Source organism: Raphanus sativus, chromosome 1 (genome assembly GCF_000801105.2).
Source record: "Raphanus sativus cultivar WK10039 chromosome 1, ASM80110v3, whole genome shotgun sequence".
In the NCBI taxonomy this organism is placed as follows: domain Eukaryota; kingdom Viridiplantae; phylum Streptophyta; class Magnoliopsida; order Brassicales; family Brassicaceae; genus Raphanus; species Raphanus sativus.
In genome coordinates this window covers 15,544,481-15,565,638 of record NC_079511.1, presented here as the reverse complement: position 1 = coordinate 15,565,638, position 21,158 = coordinate 15,544,481, and the positions used below count along the sequence as shown (strand labels likewise).

General features: G+C 35.1%; 2 protein-coding genes across 3 annotated transcripts; both read right to left on the bottom strand.

The window, feature by feature from the left end:
* Positions 1 to 8,457: 8,457 nt before the first annotated feature.
* LOC108805168 (60S ribosomal protein L9-1) lies at positions 8,458 to 9,757 on the bottom strand. The gene is made up of 3 exons (XM_018577142.2): positions 9,312 to 9,757; positions 9,106 to 9,228; positions 8,458 to 8,711 (listed from the first exon to the last, which is right to left on the bottom strand). Exons 1-3 carry the CDS (start codon positions 9,684 to 9,686, stop codon positions 8,625 to 8,627), a joined length of 585 nt encoding a protein of 194 aa, XP_018432644.1. The 5' UTR covers positions 9,687 to 9,757; the 3' UTR covers positions 8,458 to 8,624.
* A 3,856-nt stretch (positions 9,758 to 13,613) lies between these two features.
* On the bottom strand, positions 13,614 to 19,799 carry LOC108805151 (protein DETOXIFICATION 21). 2 transcript variants are annotated; one of them, XM_056986544.1, is made up of 9 exons: positions 19,399 to 19,799; positions 16,920 to 17,461; positions 16,254 to 16,340; positions 16,062 to 16,118; positions 15,730 to 15,968; positions 15,511 to 15,629; positions 15,349 to 15,435; positions 15,149 to 15,267; positions 13,614 to 13,771 (listed from the first exon to the last, which is right to left on the bottom strand). In XM_056986544.1, exons 1-8 carry the CDS (start codon positions 19,666 to 19,668, stop codon positions 15,187 to 15,189), a joined length of 1,482 nt encoding a protein of 493 aa, XP_056842524.1. In that variant the 5' UTR covers positions 19,669 to 19,799; the 3' UTR covers positions 13,614 to 13,771; positions 15,149 to 15,186. The 2 variants fall into 2 exon arrangements, with proteins under 2 accessions (XP_056842524.1, XP_018432629.1); XM_018577127.2 differs by lacking the exon at positions 13,614 to 13,771 and having other exon boundaries at positions 15,088 to 15,267.
* Positions 19,800 to 21,158: the final 1,359 nt, after the last annotated feature.

Genomic DNA, 21,158 nt, shown 5'->3' with positions numbered 1-21,158 from the left:
TGGATGATATCAAAAAAAAATTGCAGTAAATTTGTGTTTTTGTTCTCTTAAGTTTTTGGGACTTATCATTTGGTATCAGAACTCTGCTCTTGGTTCCATTTTTCTTCCATTCCCATTCACCGCTAAATTTTCATCTTTTAACCTAAAAAAAAAATGGTCGAGAAAAGTTTGATTCGAACCATTTCAATATGGCATCAAGATATGAAAAACATTGCAAAAATGCTGCCAACCACTGTAAAGAGCAGAAAAAAATCTTCCAAGAGATGAAGGTCTCTATGGTGGATAGTATCAACCATCTTGAGAAGACCATTAATGGTATGGTGGAGGTGGTGAAGGATATGAGATCTAGTGAAGAAAGAGCTGGTGATGGTGTTGTTCAACGATCTCTATCACCCAAGAGATCGACAAACTCTGCAGTAAACCATGGACGAGTTCGAACGGTACCGATCAAGCGCAAACATCACACTTCACAGGTTCGGAAACTAAGAAAGAATGTCTCGTCTATATTTGGATACAGTGTTGGCTCTACACAACCGCAAAAACAAGGTACGCTGGCTCGAGGCCCTTCCATACCATGGAGATTCCAAGTTTCAGACCATGCTCTCTAGATGGTGCAATGGAAAAACTTTCTTTTGGTGGGGATGGTGGAACAAGGTAACATCTTTTTGATCGTGGAAAAGCTAGGATCATGGGGAAGCTGTTCAAAGATTGGTATGAACTTTGGGGACAAAGTTCTTTGGAAGGTTGAATATTGATAAGATCTTAACCAAAATAAACCAATCTTTTGGTTTAAGAAAACACGTGTATCAGTGGAACTGCTCTTGCATTAGTGGAATTTTTTTTTTTTTGAAAAATGTATTAGTGGAATTATCTAACGTGTCATAGTTGGGAGATTGGGTAGTTACAAAACGATATAGTTTTATTTGGATGACTAGATTTTGAAGGGCGGGTATATCTTCATTTTAATTTTTTTGAAAAAATTATATTTAGGAAGTGTTATTCAATAGAGTAATTTAATAGAATTGAGTGTAATTTTAATCCAGGCCTAAATCTAGTGTTATTGGATTGAGTATTTGCTAGATAGAATTTAAATCCATTGAAATATTCTGTTATTCAATATTTTTTAGATGTTTTTAGAATTCAGTTATGATGGATTTTAATGGAATTCATTGTGTCTTTTTAACTAAAACAAATCCTACCTCTTTTATGAATATTCTGAAGGAAAATGGACGTGGGATATTTTTTCCATTGAAGTACTTGCATACTTAAATTCCGATACCTGTTTTCAATTCCATGATTCAATAACACCCCCTTATATTTTCTTTTATAATTATATTTGTGTTTAATATCAATTTAATTTAATATAATTTTGGTGCATTTATTAAATATGTCAAGTTGCATAACTATAAACTTGTGCCATATGTATTTCGAGAAATTATTTTTAAATTTTATCTTAAATTTTGCAATATATTATGTTTTTTTAGTAGTTACCTAACATAATTAATCATGAACACTCGTGATAGACCCCGGTCCAAGGATCAGTACATGGAACCAGCTCAGCATGGAGTTCAGGACGTCCAGATCAGTTCAGCCGAGGTTCATCCATCCGGCCATACCAGACTGACAGACCGAGCCATGTACCAGATCGACCCGCGTACACCCGGGAAGGACCTTAGGCCGGATCCACGACCAGACGATGGAATTGATCGACCCACATCACTTCTTTCCCGACCCATTCATCATTCTAGGACTAACAGTCGAGCCAGAATCCATGAACATCGTGATCAACACCCGGATCATCGTGATCAACACCCGGATCATCGTGATCATCGTGATCAACACTCGGATCATCGTGATCATCACCCAGATCATCGTGATTATCACCCGGATCATGCTGATCACGACCTTTCCGACCACTTTGATGATTTCATGATGATCGATGCTTCCAACTTCTCCAAAAGAATGATTCTTAAGCTCTCTCAAGATTTGGGTCAAGAAAAGTTGCCATCCGTTCATGAAGGTTCACTGAACAGCCCGCGGACAGCCCTTCGTGCGTCCTGGTCCATACCGTGATGAACTTGATCAACACAGCAAGGTTCATTGAACCTGGACAGAAGAATTTGAAGGGTTCAACTGCAGTCAAACTCAATTTTCGTACTTTGACCAGACCTGGTCAAGTTTGCATTTTCTATGTATTGTTTTCATCATTTTTCTTTATTTCTTTTGACTAGAAACACAATAAAATGTAACCCTTTGTCATTGCAATAAAACCAACGAATATTCTTTCTTTTTATGAGTTTTTACACTCTGTTCTTTGTCAAGAACATTTCTAGTTTCTTGGTGAGGTTATCTCCAAGTTTCGATCCTTCCTTTGTTGGACCGGTGCGTCACATCCGACGAAAACTGAAGTCTGGTAGTATCATCGGGCCTTCCGCAACCCTTTGTGTCACCATTCAAACCATCAGTTCTCAATTCTCCAGGATCTAAGTCCATATCATCCGTACCGAAAGAGTGATCCTAATTTTGGTTCTATCAAGTGGTATCAGAGCCACTCTTCCGGTAACTCTTTATCATTCCAGCTTCTCATCTTTCCATTTTCTTCTAAACACTTCTTCTTATACCTTTCTTGAACCTGGGCCCCTCATTACCCACCATATTTATAAAAAAAAAATAAGATCTAAGTTTATGCTGTAAAAAAAAGAGAAAAGTTAAAAAAAAAAAGAAATTTCAAAAGTTGATTTGTTTTGTGGTGTGGTGGTGGAAGAGAAAGTCTGCTGGCCGAAGAGAAATCCGGCCTTTGAGGTGGTTAAGGCGGGTTCCCTCTAAATCTCTTATCTTTCTATCTTTAAACACTTTCGTTTGTTTGGATCTACCCGTTGGGGATTCCTAGAGTTGTTCTTCTTAGAACTTTGAGTATAAGACTTTGAGTGCACACTTTAAACTGAGAGAAACACGTGTGTGGGTGAGGATCAAACACTCGAGTGTGTGAGATTTTTTATCTAACTTTTGTGTTGAGATTTTCAGGTTAAGATGTTTGGTCTTCTAAGGAGAAGTAGCAAGGAGAACTCCCCACGACCATCTGTCTCTCAAACTCCATTTAAATATTCTTCGAACAATTTTGATGAGTTTGTTAGTGTGCAAGAAAAGCCAAACCACAGGTGCAAAGTAACAATCAGAGATGTGGCTGATCCAAAGAGGCGATCCTTTCAGTTTGATGTCCAAGAGATCTGTGACAACTTTGAGAAGGGAATGATGAAAGCTCTCAAGGACGTCAGCAAGAGCCACAAGAAGAGCACATCCACACATGCATCTGTAGCTGAGCCGTCCTTGTTCATCAGTAAGAAAACTCAAGGTGAATCTGAAAACCATTTTGAAAAGCTTAAAGATTTTTCAGATTCTTTACCCATTTATGATGAATCTGATGAAGAGCTAATTGGAAGTTTGATCAACTGTGAGGATGAATGTGATATTCCTTCTCCAAAATCTGATTTTATGATTGATGATGGACTAACCTGTTTTGAGCCGGAACTTCCAAGCAGTCTTGTTCTTAATTCACAGGATTTTGAGGAAGAGCCATTCAACCATCCACATCATGGACGACTTCCTGACACTAGGACACCTTTGGATGATGATCTAGGTCCTATCTTTGATGAGGAGGACGAATCTGGTCCAGTCTTTGATGAGGAAGCACCAAGCATCAACATGGACAGTCATCTTTGCTTTAATCCCGGCACAACTCCTCCCCTTTTATCCACTGACATTCAAGAGCACTGTGAGAAACTTGATTTGATATACTCTCATAATGTCAAAAGTTTTGGTCTAGACAATGTGAAAGAATTTTGTGTGTCAAATTCTGTTTTTGATAACATGATTCATTCTTTTGAGAAACTTAAACCTGATAAACTCTTTGATCAAAAAATTTTTCTAAATGACAATGACATCTCTTCTGGTCTTATTTTGAGTTTTGATCAGTTTCTAAAACATCACAAAGGTTTTGATCATCTTGAAAAATCATTTGAGCTTGTTTTGCAACAACCAGATTTTTGTTTCCGAAAACCTTGTGATTCCTTTGTTTGTTTCAAGAATAATGGTTTTGATCTAAGTTTCTCTAGTCATGGACTGATGACTGGTGATTTGTTTGCATTCCCTTGTGCCTTGGACGAATTTATGGTTAAGACTTTGCTAGAACATAAATCACTTAGAACTGAAACCGATTTTTGTTGTGATTCTGATTTGAAACCTGCCCCTTCTTATTTTGGATCTGATCTTGATCTAAAGCTTTTGTGTACTGAATATGATCAACCTAGGCTCGTCTTGAATATGTTCTATGGTGTTTCATGCCTTTAAAGCATTTTGATTTGCAACACCTTCTTTGAAAAACATATTGAGCCTTGGAAAAGTAATTCTCAGTTTGAGCTTGATTTTTTGTGTTCTAAATCTGAGAAACTTGTGCATGTTGTGAAATTGTTCTTTAGGAACTATGAAATCACGAGCCTTGACACCATTCTGGTCTATAATGTTTACTTTGATGTGCATCTTGACAGGCTGAAATGTGTGCTACTTGTTCTTGGAAAAGATAGCTTGATTTCTGATTTGCACAAGTACATGTCTTGCACATATGACCCTGGTATTTTAATGTTTGTTTTGAGTGTCCAGGATAAACAGGTTCAGCCTCAGAGAAGAGAAAGCATTGACCATGCTCGTCAGCCTGAAATTTGGAGATGCATTGATACATCCACTCAAACTGGCCACCTTGGAGATGTCAGCGACATAGGTTCAGTCCAAAGCGAATATCTCGGCGTCCAGAAGGTCTTTCGTCTTGACTCCAATTTTCCTGGAACGCCAACTCCCCAAGGATTCACTAAGGCTTGGAATCACTTGAAAATCTTCACGGAGAAAGAAGTTATGAATTTTTCAATCAGGCGGTTTCCCAGTCCATCTGTATGCGAGTATCCAGCTTTTGAAGCAGATTCAAGCCTTGAGAAGAAGCGGCCTGAGCCAAAGCCGATCATAGGATTCAAGATGAATCTCTCCTCTTCCCAGAAAGCTCACTATCAGGATATATGGCTATGGAATCATGAAGTTATGATCCATTCTCCAAAACCGGCCAAACCTGTTCTACACTTGCTTCAATGGGAAGCTAGCCAATTCAATCAGCTTCAAACCCGACCATGGCGACCAGGAGATCAATCAGCCAGTACTGAACCAAAGGAGACTTCTCATTCAATCTCTTGTCAAAACCAAAAGCACTGTATGGATCATGAGTTGATTGTCTCTATTCTTCATAAAAATGTTTTGAAACCGAGAATGTCTAAACGAAAACACATTTTTACTTGGTTGAAAAACAATTTGCTTAAACTTTTTCATGAATTGTTTTCATTAAGCTGTGCTTTGAAAGAGATTTGGTGTAGGAAAGAGCATGAACCAAAATTGCTTCAGTCAAAGAAACCTTTTGATTTCGTTCATGGTGAGGAATTTTCACAATTGGCACTGTCTCATTCTTTTCTTAACAGTTTCACACCTTGGCCTGATTTTGAATTTGATAAACCAATTTTTGGCACTCAGTTTACTTGCTTGATGCTTGCCCACGTGCTTGATGATTATCCTAAGAGTTTGGATCCTGTTTTTGATGTCTTCAGGATAGAGAAACCCTTGGATTATTTCTTTTGCAGATTTGATTTGGTTTCTCTAGTTGTTTTGAATGAACAGGATAAGCATGATCATTTCCCACGGAGAGCAAGCACTGATGGACGCCAAAGGACTTACTTGAGGGAAACGAGTTCAAACCACCAAGGAAGGTTCTGTCCAAACTTTCCATTCACTGATTTTTCCTTGAATTTTAATTCCTCTCAATCTGATTTATTTCCTTTTGATACAGGTACAATGGATTTGAGGACAAATCCTTTTGAAGAGGGAGGGAATGATAGACCCCGGCCCAAGGATCAGTACATGGAACCAGCTCAGCATGGAGTTCAGGACGTCCAGATCAGTTCAGCCAAGGTTCATCCATCCGGCCGTACCAGATTGACAGACCGAGCCGTGTACCGGGTCGACCCGCGTACACCCGGGAAGGACCTTAGGCCGGATCCACGACCAGACAATGGAATTGATCGACCCACATCACTTCTTTCCCGACCCATTCATCATTCTAGGACTAACAGTCGAGCCAGAATCCATGAACATTTGATCAACACCCGGATCATCGTGATCATCGTGATCAACACCCGGATCATCGTGATCAACACCCGGAGCATCGTGATCATCACCCGGATCATCGTGATCATCACCCAGATCATCGTGATTATCACCCGGATCATGTTGATCACGACCTTTCCGACCACTTTGATGATTTCATGATGATCGATGCTTCCAACTTCTCCAAAAGAATGTTTCTTAAACTCTCTGAAGATTTGGGTCAAGAAAAGTTGCCATCCGTTCATGAGGGTTCACTGAACAGCCCGCGGACAGCCCTTCGTGCATCCTGGTCCATACCGTGATGAACTTGATCAACACAGCAACGTTCATTGAATCTGGACAGAAGAATTTGAAGGGTTCAACTGCAGTCAAACTCAATTTTCGTACCTTGACCAGATCTGGTCAAGTTTGCATTTTCTATGTATTGTTTTCATCATTTTCCTTTATTTTTTTTTACTAGAAACACTATAAAATGTAACCCTTTGTCATTGCAATAAAACCAACGAATTTTTTTTTCTTTTTATGAGTTTTTACTCTCTGTTCTTTGTCAAGAACATTTCTAGTTTCTTGGTGAGGTTATCTCCAAGTTTCAATCATTCCTTTGTTGGACCGGTGCGTCACATCCGGCGACAATTGAAGTCTGGTAGTATCATCGGGTCTTCCGCAATCCTTTGTGTCACCATTCAAACCATCAGTTCTCAATCCTCCCGGATCTGAGTCCATATCATCCGTACCGAAAGAGTGATCCTAATTTTGGTTCTATCAATTCGTGTACAAAAAAAACTGACTCGGAATCGACCCTTGCAACATATTATGTTTTCTTAGTAGTTACCTAAAATAATAGTCATAAATATTTGTATCCAAAAAACCCGATTCGGAATCGACCAGAAAAACAAAGTCTCATACTCTATTAGATTTGACCTATATGCTTGAACGATTTTTACAGTGTTATATCCGAAAACCTATATATATATATATATATATATATATATATATATATATATATGTGTGTGTGTGTATATATATAGAAGAGTATATTAAAAATAATTTTTTCATATATTTTTCAAAAAATTGGTCAGTTTTCATTGTAGGTTGAATTTGATATTGTTTTCGGAGATAACACTGTAAAATCGCATTTAATAAATCACATTTAATAAATATTTTTATTCGAACAACCTATTTAAAACCTGTTAAACTAAATGAGTTTATATGAATATTTATTTCTATTAAAAGTCCAGTTAAACGATGTTAAGCATGTGTTTTGTTAATTGATAAACTTAATGTATGTGTAAAATATTTAAAATTTGAATAAATTAATGTTTGGTCAAATAAACATTGAATTTGAATTTCTAATATATATATATATATATATATATATATATTTATTTATTTGTACATAAAATGAAATAATTTGATTTGTGATTTTTAGATTTTGATGAAACTTTTATTATACAACTCGAAAGAATGCTGATTTAGAGAACCAATAAATATTATACTGTCTAGATTTCTCTGACTATTCAGAGAAAATATTTTTTTTTCATATGTTTGATTCATTATTTTTTTTCTGTCAATGTCTGATTCATTGCTTTTTTCTGTCAATGTTTGATTCATTGCTTAAACTCAAAAAGCTTTACAAAGTGGGTTTAGAAGTATCTAATAAAACAATACATGCTGAAATTAGGTTAGGATGGTTGAGTATTAAGTGACGTCATAACCACCGAACTACCACTTTAGGTTTCAAAACCTTGTTTTCTTCTTGCAGAAAAATTTGACCATTGATTTTCAGAAACCACCATCACAAATCACACTTTTTTGGAACAGTTTAACTCATGGCAGTGAACTAACCTATTAAGAATACACCACCGATTGTCATTAACACATGGATACATCAAAAACCACCATCACATTATTGATTCAATCATCAAAAATATACTCTGCTTCTGCAATTTTATGTTTCGTCCATCTTGAGAAATTATGTGTAAAAAGTAAATCAACGAATTACTGTAAACAAAATTACGTAACGACATATAACACGTGATTAGTGTATATAATTATAATTAAATATATTTGGACACAACTAATATCAATAGGTCATATAATCCAAAGAAAATTGCAGTAATTTGTGTTAATTACTAGTAATCCGTCTCTTATTTGTGTCGATACGGTGGTATTGGCAGGCCTAGACTGTAGATTTCTTGTAAGATCTAAGAAGTGTACAATGTAAGTTGAAGTTGAGCCAAAAGAAAAAGGACGATTCAAAAGAGTGAAATAGGTAAAAGGACTAGCAAATTGTGTCTCCAAAAACTTCTGCAAAAGTAAATAAAAATCTCGAACAAAAAGACAAGGGATAAGCCGAGTTTTGCAACACCGGTGAGATTTTGGTCTGAAAAACAAACTAAACATTCAAAAGATGAAGGAGACATATTTGTCTATTCCTCTTCAACGATCTTGCTCTTCTCGCTAACATAGATACCGTCAAGGAACTTCCTGATATCCTTTTTCTTCACGTGACATTTCTGCACATTACATACAAAGCCATTGTGATTAGAGAAAGCAAATTACACTTGTGTGTTATAAATCAATCAGTGTAATAATCAAAAATGGTTTCACTATACATCATGTAAATCCCAAATTCAAACATCCACCAAAATACCCATGTTTCCGTCTAAATGGTGAGGGGACAAACCAAATTCCAAAATCAACAAAGACAATTTATAAACACAACAGCAAGACACAATATGCAAACTCGGCCAAGTTATCTCTCTAAATTTTTTTTGCTAGGTGATAATGTAAAATGCATATGAGAAACTCAAAAAATCCCCATATGGTCGAGCAGAAAATGAATCAAGGCAACTGTTACCATACAAAATGATATTACTGAATTTGAATTGGTATCGTTAGAGAGCATACCTGGTTGATAAGAGCGCATGACCTTGAAACAAGCTCAATGTCATTTCCATCAAGAACAATCTCATCCTTAACTTTCTCAGACCGAACAATGGTTACACCATCCAACATATCTACCTTCCTCACCTATATGTTCCAATGAATACATTTCTACGTAAGAACAAATAAATCATCAAATCTAAATCAAATTAAAAAAAAAAGACACAAACCTTCTTCTCCCCAAGGAAGTTACGGATCTCAATGGACTTGCTGTCACCGCCGATGGAAGCGTTGATGGGAAAATGAGCATACACAAACCTCATCTTGTACCTGAACCCTCTGGTGACACCGGTGATGAGGTTATCGACGTGGCTAAGAGCGGTTCTGATGGATGCACTTGATTTGCGAGATCCGAACCACGAGTCGATCTTCAGCTTCTTCTTCCCGGTTTCGGCGTCCTTGATGAGCTGGAAATCGAGGTTGAGATGCTTGAAGTCGCGAACAAGTTTGCCGCGAGGTCCTTCAACTTCGATCACCTTAGCGTTAACTTTGATGGTAATGCTTTCGGGGATGTCCATCGTCTCGGAAGAAAGGATCGTCTTCATCTTCTCCTCACGTTCTTGCTCAACTCACTCGCTCTGTTTTAGGCTCAGGGAGGGGACTTGTGAAGTTGCGGCCGCGTTTTTAAAGGAGGGAACAAAGAAGCCCTAGAATGAATGCAAACCCTAGGAGGGTTTCCGCTTGTGTTATGAATGGGTTTGTGTAATGGGCCGGCCCGAATCGCTGTCTATTTTCGCCAGGCCTAATACATTCTTAATCGCTATGATTTAAACCGAGAGAAAATAACTAAACCACACCAGAACGCAAAATGTCGGTATTATATGGGTGCTCGGATTTAAAAGGATTTACGCATTTTTAATGATACTCCTTCCAAATCAAGATTGGAAATTTGTTACAACGACCGGTGTCTTCTTTTCCGGTTTCTTGAACATATATCTCTTACTTAGAGCACCCGCAATGGAGCAACATGAAGAGTCCTTAGCGCTAAATCTTATAAAAAATAAAATAATATTATTTAGCTTAATGAATCTAAGGATTAGTATTAAATAAGAAATTTAAAGACTTGATCTTTATGTACATGGCACTGAAGGCGTTTGTGTTTTCGCTCTTTTCCGTTATTCTTTTCCAGTGATTCCGCCTCTGTACAAGATCTGTTTAAGCTTATTTTAGGTTTCTTCCTCTTCCTCTCTGTTTATATTTGTCTCTTCTGTTTCACGTTTTCGTTCCTTGATTTTTTTTGCTGTTTTAATAATGTAATATTGGTTATGGGTTTACCATCCCAAATTAAAAGTTTTGATATTTTTCAAGTTTTGATCTTTTTCACTTCTCAAGTTTTGATCATTCGAAATGATGTTCGCGATAGGCGTATATATGAACAATTGAAAAATGATTTAATCGAAAATATTTGAAACAAATTTGGTGATGAAGATTAATAATTATTGTATCTTTAAATTTAGTCATGCAATAAATAAAAATTTTAATTTCACTTTAAAAAAAAAAAATTTATTCCTAAGAACTCCAAATTAAAAAACATTATTAGAGATAAAATTTTGATTAGAGTCATTAACTATTCAAACAAAAAAATTAAAAAAAAAAGTTTAATAATGCTAAAAACTCCAATAGTGGTAATCTTACTAAGAGAAAAGCAAATTTAAAAAATAACTTTACTTGGTACTTTAATTACACATCTGCCATGTTGATGTGTCAAATTCATATCTTTATGGGACTAAACAATTAATTACCCTTTATTTACTAGTGCTATTACAAAAACTGCCACTACATATTATTATTTATACAAAGAATAATTTAATTATATAGTCTTGGAACTTTTTCTTTCATAGCTCTCGTTTTCTCTCTCTTTTAAAGAGGGAAACTAGATTAGGACCCGCCCTAAAAAGCGGAAATTGATTTGTCAAATTTCAATTAATAATATATGGTATATATAATATATGTATATAATATTATATATATTTTGTGTAACATTTATATATACACATATTAGACATATATATAATATTTTATTAAATATATATAGAATTTAATAGTGTTATAATTTGTGTTGTACTTGTTATTAGTTTGTATTTAATCTTCTTTCATTTTTAGTATAATAATTTGCCTTGTCACACCTTTTACCTTTTAACTTATACACATAGTTATGCCTTTTTCAAAAAAAAACTTATATACATAGTCTCGTAAAATGTAATATATAAAAACCATATTTAAAAAATCTACTGACCATATGCCACCATTATTTGGTTGTTTGAACAAAAAAATCATGTTCTTGCATAACTGTGTATGTTGTGATATGATGTAGGTGAAGAGTAAATATATGGAAGTAAAGTTAGTGATACGAACATGAGCCTATGTTGGTCTATGCCACCATTATTTGGTTTTTGGAAGATCAATGAGCATAAGCATACACGGTCTTTGTATGCTTACGTTGTAAATGAGTCGGATATTTTTTCTCTTATGTCTGGAATGATATGGAACTCGTTGATTTAAGAGTGGTTCAGTTTTATATGATCTAATTATATTAAGAGATTAACCAAAATATTATAAAAGTGTTACTGGTTAGGTTTAACTAATCTATGTTGGTTAAAATTTGGTTTAATTTAAGTTAGTAGGTTGTATTGTATAGGAGGTATGATATATTCTAGCAACAACTATGAAAGAGTCCAAAATTTAAATGAAAACTTCAAATAGTAGATAATCCATAAATTAATAGATTAGATATGAATTTCTGCTTTTTCGGATCGAGTTAACTACTATTACACACACGTAGAACCTAGGATTATATTACAAATGAAAAAATTGTATAAATAAGAAGATATAAAATTACAATTTTAAAATATAATTATTAAGCAAGTAAACTTTTCTTTATTGATATATTATATATATATAACTATAAAGCGTTATAAAATGGATTTCAAAAGAACAAGACATTAATTTTTCAAAGTTTTATTAATAAAATTAATTTAATATAAAAAAATTTGAAACAGTTTGGGAGAGAGGAAAGAATAATAAGCATTTTCAAAACTAAAAAATGGATCTTTACCTATGAGAGAAAAGTAAAAGCACATAATTGAGGATTTAGAAAAATACGAAAAATTCAAGAAGAAAAGAAAAATGTGAAAAGTGACTTTTGAGAATCAAAGCATGATTGGGTAAAAAAAATGCTTTCAAGACTGTTAAACATCTAAAGTCTTCAAAGTCTAAACGGAACCTAATTCATTTACCTCCAATTAATTTATCTTCAACTCTCGACAGTACACTTATTTAACCTAAAACAACAGAAAAGTAATATACTATTTTTTAACTTAACATATACACTTTATGAATTATTCAATACATTGGAAAATATGAGCAAGTCCTCAAAGATTGATTTCAGTAAGGTCTTACTTTTACATCTCTATTTCATATGTACGATTCATTGCTTTGCTATAAAAAACCACTTCTAAAAATATACTTTTAATTTATTTGTGTAAAAATTTGGAGGTCAAACTCAATTACACCTACAATTTTGAAAAAAATCATAGAATCATAGTCTATATCGATTTCAAACAGAAATAAATTCCACATATTAATTGGGTACCACACACACAAAATCCGATGTTTGTATTCATGATTCTTTTTTCAAACCATCATTGTTGAACAATAGATGCTGGCTGCGTGGGGATGAAGAGATATGTTTGGACTTGTGCTTTGGCGTTTCTGTTATTACTTTATCATAGCTATGATGTTCTTACGGTGAAGTTTGACATTTCAGATAAGATATAGCTCTTAGGTGATAAGCAACTCTAATGTATGTGTTAATTTGAGACTTTTGTGTTTTTTTTTGGCAGATCCTCTAAAGCCGTTTGCAGAAGAATCTGGTTTCTCCAATACTTTGGAAGGATATTTAAAGAATACAGTTTCTGTGTTGGAACTGTTCAAGGCTGCTCAGAGTTATCCACATGAATCAGCTATGAAAGAGCAGTGTTTGCGGACTAAGCAATATCTAGAAATGGAATTATCTAACTGGCCGATCACCACCTCTGTTCGAGATCAATACCTCAAGAAAGAGGTAACCTCGTGTAGATTGTTCATGGAGGTGGTGTCTCTGCACTTGCCAGCACTTTCATTGCCAGAGTAAGTGTTGTATTTGTCTCCATCTGTGTGTATAACCAGGCTTTTGATGCTCTGCTATTGTTGAATTATAGACACTAGGTGAAGAGTCCAACAAGGATAGATATGGTGATAGATGATAGATAGTGGGAACAAATGTGTTGAAGTGATTAGTTGTAGTGACTTGTGTTGATGCCAGTTGTGTAGTTTGTAGCTAACCAAAATAGAACATGTTTAGAGTTTACATTACCTGTCAAGACCAGACATTTACATACTTGCATTGATGCCAATAGAAAATGTTTTTGATTAGTTGTAGTGATTTGTTTTGATGCCAATTTTTTTAAGAACTCCTAAATAAGATACTTGCATTGGAGGAAAAAAATTTAGAGATCTCTTAAGTAAAGTTCTTAAGACACATTTATTACTAAAGATGATTAAGAGTCCCACTAGAGGTGCTAGGGATAATCATGCTCTACAATCTTGTTTTCAGAGGCTTAAAAGATTGCACGGATTTTTATGTATAATGATAGGACATCTCAAATGAGCAGAACATTTAAACTTTCAAAAGCTCCCAGGCCCGCCTCCCTAGGCATGGATCTCCGCCGATCCAGATCTGACGCCAACGCCAAGCCCTCCTTCTGTTGAAGCATATCTCCTCCTCCTCCATGGTGTTGACGGTGGAGGCCCCTCCTCCGTCGTGATGCCGACCTCCTCCTGATCCACCACCACCTAAGCTTCGTTCGGTAGAGTTTGAAACTCTCACTTCCATCATCCCACCTGAACCACCAGATCCTCCAGACTCGTTCTTTGTCCTTGTTCATCGTCTTCAGTGTTTGGCCTCGTTCTTCAGTGTCTCCCATTGCGTCTCTCTCCGAACACATACCCAAGCTTGGGATTTCAAGTCTCCTCTTTCAGATCTGGCGATTAATTCCATTGGTAAGGTTGCTTCTTCTGGACCATCGGATCTCTCCAACAAGCTCTGTGAAGGTATTGTCTATGTACCTCTTTGGAACAAGTTGTTTTTGAGGAAAGTTCATTGTGCTGTCTGCCTGTTAAAACTCTATTTACCTCAGTGTGAGGATGTTTTTCTATCTCTTAGGATGAGATCCAGTTTACCTCTGTATGAGGATGAAAAGCTCCTTGTTAGCCCTCTGTTACCTCGTTATGAGGATGTTCTTCGGACTAATATCCTATTGGCATTGTTTCATGACGGTTCAACTTTATGGAGTTTAGGATTGATAAGTCTGAGTTTGTCTCCCTTCCCATTATGGCTTATTGGAAAGAAAAACCATAATGTTGGTTTTCTGGTTTCTTTAGTCTATTATAGACTTGAGTTCTCCTTTATGGAGCTTGCTCTCTTTCCAAAACTTCAACCTGCTTTGAGTGGTGTTGTTACAGGTGACTTGGTGTTGAAGATGGTTCTCTCAGATGCAGAAACTATGACCTCACTCGCTTCCTTTTCAGCAATCTTTGACACTGATCTCTTGAACATGACGGCCTTTGAGACTTTATTGGCTTTCTCTTGTAAAATTGTCTGGAACTGTCAAGATGCAAATGAAGCTTCTCGAGCGTTGGTGGGTTCTGCACTCATGGTTGAAGCCTTGAAGCTTTGCTCAGCTCTTCTCAAGGCTAAGGAAATAAACCTCCTTAGTTTTCATATATTCTCAGACTCTCAAGTCTTCATATCTACCCTGTGCTTAGGGTCGGTTTTGAACGAGATCGCAGGTGTTCTCCATGACGGTAGAAGCCTTGCTACTCTCTTCAATCCTCTATCTTTTAGTTTCATTCCATGTATTGATAATGTTCAGGTTTTTTCTCTGGCAAAGTTTAGCCTTGAATGTATGAATGTTATAACTTTTGTGTTTTAAGTTGAATGAAAGAAATAGTTGACAAAAAAAAAATGGTAGGACATCTCATGTGAATTTGCAGAATCCAAATTAGTTATTCCTCTGATGAAGTTTTGTTCACGGCACTAGATTCTGGTACAACCCACCGGTTTAAACGTCTCAACGATGTATACACCTAAAAAGTTTTGGCAGCAAAACATTATGTGATTTTGGAAAAAAAAACACTTAAATAACTATATAATAATCCATTTCTAACCTGTTGATCCCAATCTGTTCTCAGAGTCATGATGGTAAGCACGCAAGTTTGAACGAATACTCCAAAGAGCATTCCTATCCAGACACCCTAAAATTGTCAGAGAATATAAACTTGTCATTTCCAAGAGCATCAATAAAAAAGAGAAAAAAAAACAAAACTCACTTTGACTTGCAAACCGACAACGTAACCAAGGATTACACCAGTAGGAATTCCGACAAGGTAATAGCAAGCAAGGTTAACGTAAGTAACATATCCTTGCCATCCTGCTCCAACAGCAACTCCTGTTCCGGTTAAAAACGGTTCAAAACACGTGTTAGTTCAAAGATACGCTTCATGTTAGTAACCATCACATATTCACATGTCAAATAGCAAAAACACTACCTGAGAGAACAGGTTGAACACTGTTCATGAGGATGGAAAAGGCTAAAAGTGGAGAAAGATCGGCAACTTCTGCTGCTACAGCTTCACTTGTAGTGAAAATATAGGAAACTTTTCCTCTTAGAAACAAAAAGACGAAGAATAGAACTATTCCTATAGAGAGTGACGTGAAAACCGCTGTCAATGTTGCAAATTTGGCTCCTTTCGGGTTTCCCCTACCGAGCTCGTTCGACACTCTTACACTATTTTTATACATAATTGCAAATAAAAAGAATAAGATGTCGATATTATATAGCAACAATGATGTTAAGTTTGTAGGTATCATGTATACGCACCTTGCTGCTGCCAAAAAACCAAGTGCTATCATCATCTCCATTCCATTTATGTTGAGGCTACAAAAGTTGGTAAATAAGAGTATGCATAAATATTCATGATCATGTTTAAATTAATAATCAAGTTCAGCTGTATGAAAATATATTAGATAGTACCAGAGTAGAGAGAATGAAGCTTAATTCTTGTTCACATACCAGATAGCAAGCGCGTCTAGAGCGACCTCTGCGTTTTTTAAATTTCCAGTGAGCAGTACCAAGATCGAGTTATACCATAACTCCAAGCTGTCCAAAATAACCACATAGTAATAACTAACATTAGAGGTATGTCGTACGAATCTATTTACATTTATAAGGTATTAATCTTTGACAATGTCATTCCTCATAAGAGCGCCTGAGTTTTTGAGTTTACTCTTAATATTTCGAAGCTTCCTCTCACTTACATATAAAGCTACTTTAATATGAACTTTTCTTGTAACCAAATCTTTCAAACTAAATGCTAGACTAATTAAGAATCAAGGGTTCCATCTTCCAGCAACAAAACTAATACATTGACCAAGTGCAAGTGGAAGTAGAAGTGGAAGGCAATTAGTTTTTATTTTGTTTTTACCAACAAAATAGGAAAACTAACGCTATTTATACGAAATGGTATCACTAATAATACTTTTTATACAAATATGTGGTTGGGACATTTTTAATATCTCTTATTAAAACAAAATATCGTTATTTTTTCTTGTGAAATTTTAAACTGGACCATCCTTAAAAAATTATGGCTGTATCATAAATTATCTTTTTATTAATCAAAAAATAATCTTGGGTTTTAAAATCGTGATTTGAAATCTAGTATACATTACGAAAGCGTACCAGAGCATTCCACCGGAAGACATGGATAGTTTGAAAACGGGCCATAAATCTTTGAAAGCCAACATAGAGAATCCTCTCCACGTGTCCTTACACCCACCGCAAGTGACGAACAAGAGCTGCGCAATGTTAGGCAACCAGAACGCAACGAGCGTCGAGGTCATAGCACCGGTGATTCCAAAATCGAAATGTACCATTAGGAGCCACGACAAGAACAAGTGGACCGCTAACGAGACTGCAGCCACATAAGCAATGATTTTGTTCTTGCTCTGAGCTTGGAGAAACATTTGGCAAGTGAATGATGGTATGAATGAGAAGTTGATGCCTATGACCCATAGTGCTATGATTCGAGCCACACGGACAATGCGCTCTTCTTGACCTAAGGCTAATAGGATGGAGTCCGAGAAGATATAAACGGGCGTGAGGCAAATGGTACAACCTGTGAGGACGATCCATGACCTTTGGAGATAGATTCCGAGCATATGGTTTTGTTTTGCTCCGTAAGCTTGACCACATAGTGTTTCTAGTGCACTGGCCATGCCTAACTGTATCACAATTCGTAGTTTACACACGATGATTATTGCATGGTGAGTTATAAAACAACACTTAAAAACGATGTCTTATCCGAAATAATATATTTAAAAAAACACTCCAAAACCATATAAACAAGACTTAATTTTATTCAAGATGTCGGTGCATGGTTTACCATTAGTTTCTTGTTAGTTTTATTGTAGTGGTCAAATTTCTTCTGTGTTGGATTTCACTTGAAAATCAATAAAATTATTCTTCACAGTCAAAAAAATTGGAAAAACAACAAGAAAAACAAGTACCAAATCCAAACACAAAAGGATGATAACAAAAAAAAGTTATAGAGCAAAGCAAGATTGACCAGAAAAGATCGACCAAAATGCAAACTGTAAAGTAGGAAGGCCCATGTCACAACATATGATTTTTTTTTTTTTTGAAAAAACACAACATATGATTTTTAGGCCGATCAGTGACCAGACATTTGATTCCGACCTTATTGGTTGCCTCCGAATTGAACTGCCACTGAATGTTTGTTGAACTTGTCAACAATACGTTTTCTACACCTTTCATTTTGAAGTGATAAAAAGTATAAATTGTCTCCATAAATTATATATATAGCTTAGTTTTGATGATGTAAATTATTTTGAAACGTTATTTTTGTTTCAAAAAATTAGGGCATCTCCAACCCAACTCCATTTTTTACTCCAAAATGAAGTAAAAGTAAATATGGAGTAACATATGCTCCAACCCAACTCCATATCTCACTCCATTTTGAAGTTTATTCCATAAACGGAGTAATCTATTTTTTGTTTGTCCATGACTCCATTATGAAGTGAAAAATGGAGTAGGGTTGGAGCAATTTTACTCCATATTCACTTTTACTCCATTTTAGAGTAAAAAATGGAGTTTTACATTAGAGATGCTCTTATACAAAAAATTAAAGCAAAAAATAAAACATGATTAATCATTGGCCGTTATATTTCTTTGATTAAACATCAAAAATAAAATAATGATTCTTTATAAAATATAAAATAAAACATATAACAATATACATGTTTTAAGTCAAACAATTTATAAGGTAAAACCAAAGAATATATATAATACAAAATGCTAAATTTTATATTTTGTCCCAGACATTATTTTCATTTTATCTGTATTCTGTTAGGATTTATCTTTTCATTAATGTTGTAGTATGTTAAAATATATAAAATAATTTTGATGATTACTAACGTATAAATATCTTTGCTAAACATATTATTTTCCATATGAATATTTTCAAAAAATTTGAAACTTTTCCCTTAATGTCCACTATATAAAAAATATTTTGTTTGAATCTATTTTAAAATTCATTGATCCGATGAATTTTCCATTCTTAAACTTTTATTTTTCATAGTCTTCTCATATGTTCAACAAATAATTAGTTTATAAAAATACTACTATAATATTACCTTCACCAATAGTAATACTATATGCAACTCTTATCAAAATCAATTATTATGGAAGAGAGACAAATTGACCGACATCACTGCTACCCCTTGTGGATCTAAATGGTTGATCAAGTTGGACCAGATAAAATATAATAAAAATATTTTTTTCCCTCAATAGCAATAAACATTTTTAGTTTTTTTCTGTGGATGGATTTTTCTTAACGGAACTCAGTTTACTAAAATAGTACCACAGGACGACAATAACCAAAAACAAAAATAGTACCACATTGCCTAGACTAGTGGAGAAAGTGTTTCAATATCAAAACTCTTAAAAACACAAATGATTTTAAATCGTGGATGATGCGTTTAGTTTTTTAATAACTAGAATTACGACTAAATGCAGTCTTCAACGGAGTGTTTTAAAAGAAATCTATCTATTAATCGGCCCTATTAATCTACATTAACTAATAAAGTTATTTTTTCGAATTATATTAACTTATTATATTAATTAGTAATCGAAGTCTTACCAAAATACCATTACTGAAACGGAGGAGAACGGTGAAGGTGATTGAGTAAGCGGCTAACTCGATAGGTCCAAGATGGCCGATGAAAGCTTGACTTATCATCGAAACTCCGAACGTAGAAAACCTCGTGAAGATAGCCGGCGCCGCTACTACCCAAAGCTTCTTTGATTCAATCCAAACTTTCTCCTTCAACCCCAACTCCTCGTCTTCCCCACCGTTCTCAGCCGTCTTATTCAATAGAGTGACCGTGAGCTCTTCTCCTCCTTCGGCCATCGTTCTATCTCTGTTGTTTCTAATGCGCCAGAGGCTAGGAGAATAGGAGGAAATGAACGGAAGAGAGAATGGGGGGAGAGGATAAAATTTGTTCTCTTTATAATTTTATGTTTCTTTTTAATGGTTTTCACTGGGAACGAAAGGCCGCCTACGCCTCTTGCAGCAAGTCGCAGTTAGTAGACAAAAAAAATTATTCCGGAAAAATAGTATAATAGGTGGCATACTTCAAGACCACATACGATCGTCCATATATTGACCATTTTGTCTATTCTCTTATCGATAACTTCATTAGACTTCTTGTACACTGGTTATCCCGTGTTATACTTTAATTATGCGGTAAACGCTACTGACCCCCAAAATAAAAATGGACAAATCACGAGCACATCAAACTTATGACAATGTTGACCACTCTATATTTATGTCATTGCATGATAAGATTTTTTTGGAGCTTTGTATAAAAAATAGTTAGTTTAAATTTCAAATTTATTAGATATTGGTCTCAAGTTAGTTTAAATAATTTATAAATTAGAATCCGGACAGATTTGTAATTATTTTATAGGGAGAATTACCAATTGTGACTCAAAACTTGGAGTCAAACCCAAAAGAGTACCCCAACTTGGGTCAAAGGCAAAAGTAACTTAAAAGGCTATTGAAATTACAACTATCTCCTTGTGAACAAACAAAAAAACGGATTTTTTTTTACGTTTCTACCCCTCGCAAGTCGTCTGTAAACAGACGACTTGAAAATAAGTCGTCCAGACGACTTTAAGTTAAGTCGTCTGGACAGTTATTCTTAAACATAATTTAAAAATTTTGTAAAAAATATTTTGATAAGTGAAAAATTGGAATTATGTAATTAACATATGTCTTAAGAGATATAAATTAATATATAACAAATTTCAATTGTTTTCAGCCCAGATGAGTGAAAGTAGTGAGTCATGATATTCTTTAGTTTATGTTTCATCAACATATGTTGTAGTATTGTATGTGTTCTTAGGGTTAGATTTTGGAAAGCATTAAAACCGTTTTTGAAAATTTTTAAAATTACCTAGGCGTGTTCGTTTCTGTGTATAGTAAACACTATTGAAGTATAATTTGATTTTATAACGTGGTTAGTAAGTTAATTTAGTCATTTTAGTTTAGGGGTTCATTTTAGGGTATTGGACGACTTAATATTTAGTCTTCTGTTCCCAGACGACTAAATATTAGGTCGTCTGATGTACATTATCAGCCAGAATAAGTCGTCTAAACCGGACCAAACCTTAAAGTTTACCAATGTACTTTTAAAGCTAACCGGATTATTTACCCAATATATAAGGTGATTTTTTTTTTTTTTTTTTCATTTTCCGCGAACAGAAACCCTAACAGTTCTCTCTCACCGGCGATATCAAAGGCGATTCGAATTCCCACTATTTCCGAACAACCATCGTTCTCAACGTCGGCTATCTATCTCACTTCATTCTCACCGTTGTCGCCGCAGCTTCTTCTAA

What these genes read in the sequence shown, in the direction of transcription:
- LOC108805151 (XM_056986544.1), bottom strand. Translation starts at nt 19,668, where the DNA reads ATGGCCGAAGGAGGAGAAGAGCTCACGGTCACTCTATTGAATAAGACG. An exon ending in GTTTCAGTAATGGTATTTTG is followed by an intron (nt 17,462 to 19,398) that starts GTAAGACTTCGA and finishes ATTGTGATACAG; the next exon opens with TTAGGCATGGCCAGTGCACT. An exon ending in GAACAGATTGGGATCAACAG is followed by an intron (nt 15,268 to 15,348) that starts GTTAGAAATGGA and finishes AAAACTTTTTAG; the next exon opens with GTGTATACATCGTTGAGACG.
- LOC108805168 (XM_018577142.2), bottom strand. Translation starts at nt 9,686, where the DNA reads ATGAAGACGATCCTTTCTTCCGAGACGATGGACATCCCCGAAAGCATT. An exon ending in ACTTCCTTGGGGAGAAGAAG is followed by an intron (nt 9,229 to 9,311) that starts GTTTGTGTCTTT and finishes TGGAACATATAG; the next exon opens with GTGAGGAAGGTAGATATGTT. An exon ending in CATGCGCTCTTATCAACCAG is followed by an intron (nt 8,712 to 9,105) that starts GTATGCTCTCTA and finishes TGTAATGTGCAG; the next exon opens with AAATGTCACGTGAAGAAAAA.